Source organism: Mandrillus leucophaeus, unplaced genomic scaffold (assembly GCF_000951045.1).
Source record: "Mandrillus leucophaeus isolate KB7577 unplaced genomic scaffold, Mleu.le_1.0 Scaffold340, whole genome shotgun sequence".
Lineage (NCBI taxonomy): Eukaryota > Metazoa > Chordata > Mammalia > Primates > Cercopithecidae > Mandrillus > Mandrillus leucophaeus.
Window position 1 is genome coordinate 2,876,972 of NW_012103588.1, and position 3,611 is coordinate 2,880,582.

Here is a 3,611-nt window from a genome sequence, read left to right on the forward strand (position 1 = left end):
AATTCTAGAAAAGTTTCACTAGGTAAGTATGCAAATTCTTAATACTAAAAATACTTCTTTAAGTGCATGAGGCTTCATGTATTTAGCAAAATTCTTAGCCTCAAAATCTACCACCTATTTTTTAACCAGACAAATTTGAATGTATCAAGATAATTTGGTTCAAGACAGTAAACATCCAGATGTATTTAATCCAGGCTTTGGGGCACATTAAGATTTAAGGATTATAAAACTTGGCTGATTTCCATGCCACCAGTAAAAGGTTTTGCACATCATTTGACAGTAGAAATAAAAAAAAACACTGAATTTACAAATAAAGCATTGAGTTTTATGTCTATTCGTGTATATGTGTGTGTTCTTGTGATGAAATAGGCCTGCATTTCATCTTTTCTTTAAAAAAAAATAAATGTTTACAAAACATTTCTATCAGATTTTAAAATTCATGGAAGTAATAAACAGTAATAAAATATGGATACTATGAAAACTGACACACAGGAAAACATAACCATAAAATATTGTTCCAGGATACAGATATTAATTAAGAGTGATTTCATTTGCAACACGTAGACATTCATACATATCCGGTGGAAGGCTAGTTTCTGAGATGCGATTACCATCCAAACGCAAATGCTTGATCTTGGAGTAGGATAATGGCCCCAGGATCTTGCAGAAGCTCTTTACGTCAAACTCTAAAATTTAAAGAATAGAAAACATTAATCACTTTTCGGTACACTGGCTCAAAACAATAAAAAATTTATGTTTAAAATAGTATAAAATAGGACCTCTTCCCTTTTAGAAAAGTCATAATATAGTATATATTTGAATTTGAAACCATTAAAGGCATATTTCAGGCTACCAAAACGGCACAGCAACATTTAGTAAAGAGCAATCATGGTAGATCAAGATATTCAGTGTAATATTTTAAATAACAGAACTTATTTATTATTAGAAGTTGTTTTTAAAACGGCATTCAGTAAGCGTGTCATATTATCTAACAACTTTTTTTAAATAGTCTAACCCGAAGAAATATAAATGGATCCTGTTGCTGTATGAACAATCTCAATATAAGTACTCTTTGGTTTTGCATCTAAAAATAAGAGGGGTTAACTAGATGATCTATAAAGAATTTTCTAGCAACCACACACCATGACCATGATAAACTTCCAAGGCAAAAACCAAATCATTCCAGCAATCACACACCATAACAATGATCAAAATTCTAAGGCAAAAACCTAATCATGGCATGTCCACCATCTGAACCCATGTTTTTTGTTTGTTTGTTTGTTTATTTTTGTCCATGGTCAAAAAGCTGCCACAAGTGAAACACTGATTTACTTTGTGATAGAAACCAAGAGTGTTACTGAATTGGCTGACCTGTGTATACACAGAAACTATGTTTGCCTTTGTCTATTTTAGATTAACATTTTCAAGTCCTTTATCTTGTTTTCGTTTTCAAACTCTAGTTAACAAAGACTTCAGCGGAACCCCAAACACACATACTTTTTAAAATAACTCATCAGTCAATTCCAGGGATTTTTCTATGGTACCAACATGTGAGAAAGTGAGGAAAAATGGAAAGAAGATGCGAATAATCCCATCTTGGAATTCTACCTCTGCCACTTACCCACGTAGGCAACACTGGAACACTTATCTGATCTTCTTGTTAGAAATACATCTATCTTACTGTGTTGCATGAAGATTAGATTAAGGTGTGTAGAGCACTTCACACAATACTAGTACATAGTATGTCCTAAATAATGACTAATATCCTTTTAATTTTGCTGTCTTTCCAAATTACTCTACATTAGGAAGATCTCTGATTAGGCTAATGCTTAGAGTTGCAAATTTGAAATAGAAAACAGTTTATTTTTGCTATCTATTCCCTAATATTAGAAAAAAATTAAGGGGAACTTTCTGTATTAAGTAAATGTGAAATGTTGATATAGATGATTATTATCTGGCAAAATAACCTAAACTGAGGTGATGAATGAAACTGAGGTGATGCAATGAGAATACCAAACCAAATGTAGAAAGATAAGGAAGAAAGAAAGGAAACTATTACGTTACCTTTTCAAATGACCACCATGTACTGGGCACTGTGGTTTCTATCTCAGCTTGGCACTGACAGGCTATTGACCTTTCTCCCATAGATCTCTCTTCCCATCTTCCACACCAGCTCTTCCATCCTTTACTAATTCAATGTATACCTTCAAATGTGCCTGTATCTGTATCCTTCTTTGTTTCAGAGAAAGAAGTAGCCCTGCTCTTGCGAATAATTTCTACCCACCAAATCTAATGTATTCCATCATCCCTCAAACATCATAAATTCCTTTAGCATTTTGGTCTGTCAGAGAGTATCCTTCCTCCTGACCGCACATGTTTAAAATGAGGAATCATATATTGCCACATAGTGAATTTTCCACTGGAAACAACAAGAGTGGTTTAACTGTGTTAGCCTGACTGTGTATTGTGTGACGGTCAAACAGCACCAACCCTTACCTTGGCTGCTTTTCAGAAAAAACAAAAAGCATGTGGAGCTTCAGGGTTGGCAAGCATGGTCTTCTTTATGAGAACGTTTAACCCTACTAGGGGTTATATGAAACTGGCAGAATTAACAAATGTCATATGTATAAAGTATATTGTAATATTTTCTGACAGCAATACCTTTATTCAGTATGGGCAGAAAACCAATTTTCATCATGTAGAGATGTTCAAATTCAATAGGCTCATTTGCAGACATTACTTTATATGTGAATCAGTGTTTCCTGCTTGATTTTTCATTTAGAGAGTCTTATCTGTGAATCATGGTCTTTCTCTTCTGCCAAGCTCTGCCAAAGATTAATGGCAGAGTTATCCTGGTGAGAAATAGTGGATTTCAATTTCCCATTGGAATCTATACTGCTTAAGTTGAGGAATGTCCCTGAAGACCAGATAAATGCATAAACAATCCAAACGCATCAGATCAAACTTCATCCAGAAGATAAATGAAAAATAAAGAGAGGGGAAAGAGAAAGTTTGGAAATATCAAATGAGTTGCAGGATTGTACCTAAGAAAATAAAAGCTCTGTAATACAATTTTTTTTTCCTAAGGGGGGGGGAAAAAAAAGATGTTAGACTCTCCCATCATATTTCTTTTTCTCTTTTTCTCTTTAATCTTCTTCACAGTCTCCCAGAGCACTGTGATGGCCACACACCACAACAGAGATAACAGAGGCAGATGATGATCATGACAGCAGAGTAACATGTTGAGTCTCAACTAGTTGATGTCAGGGAAGACCATGAGACAATATGGGACCAGGCACAATGGCTCACACCTGTAATCCCAGTACTTTGGGAGGCCAAGGCGGATGGATCAATTAAAGTCGGGAGGTCGAGAAAGCCTGGTTAATATGATGAAACCGCCATCTCTACTAAAAACACAAAAATTAGCCTGGTGGTGGTGGTGGCCTGAGGCGGGAGAATCGCCTGAGCCTGGGAGGTGGAGGTTGCGATGAGCCGAGATTGCACCACCGCATTCCAGTCTGGGCGACAGAGTAAGACCCTGTCACAAAAAGAAGGAAGGAAAGAAGAAAGGAAGGAAGGAAGAAAGGAAGGAAGGAAGGGAGGAAGGAAGG

The 3,611-nt window shown here is 35.9% G+C and overlaps 1 protein-coding gene across 4 annotated transcripts in view; it reads right to left on the reverse strand.

The window, feature by feature from the left end:
- LUM (lumican) overlaps positions 1-3,611 on the reverse strand; it is a 10,560-nt gene that overhangs the window by 2,233 nt on the left and 4,716 nt on the right. For 2 of the 4 annotated variants that reach the window (XM_011988915.1, XM_011988917.1), the window contains one exon: positions 384-686. The exons of 1 other annotated variant lie outside the window; for it this stretch is intronic. In XM_011988915.1, the coding sequence (XP_011844305.1) occupies positions 532-686 (155 nt within the window). In that variant the 3' untranslated portion in view covers positions 384-531. Of the gene's footprint in view, positions 1-383; positions 687-3,611 lie in introns of those variants that run through there. One more of the 4 variants, XM_011988918.1, reaches the window with a different exon arrangement.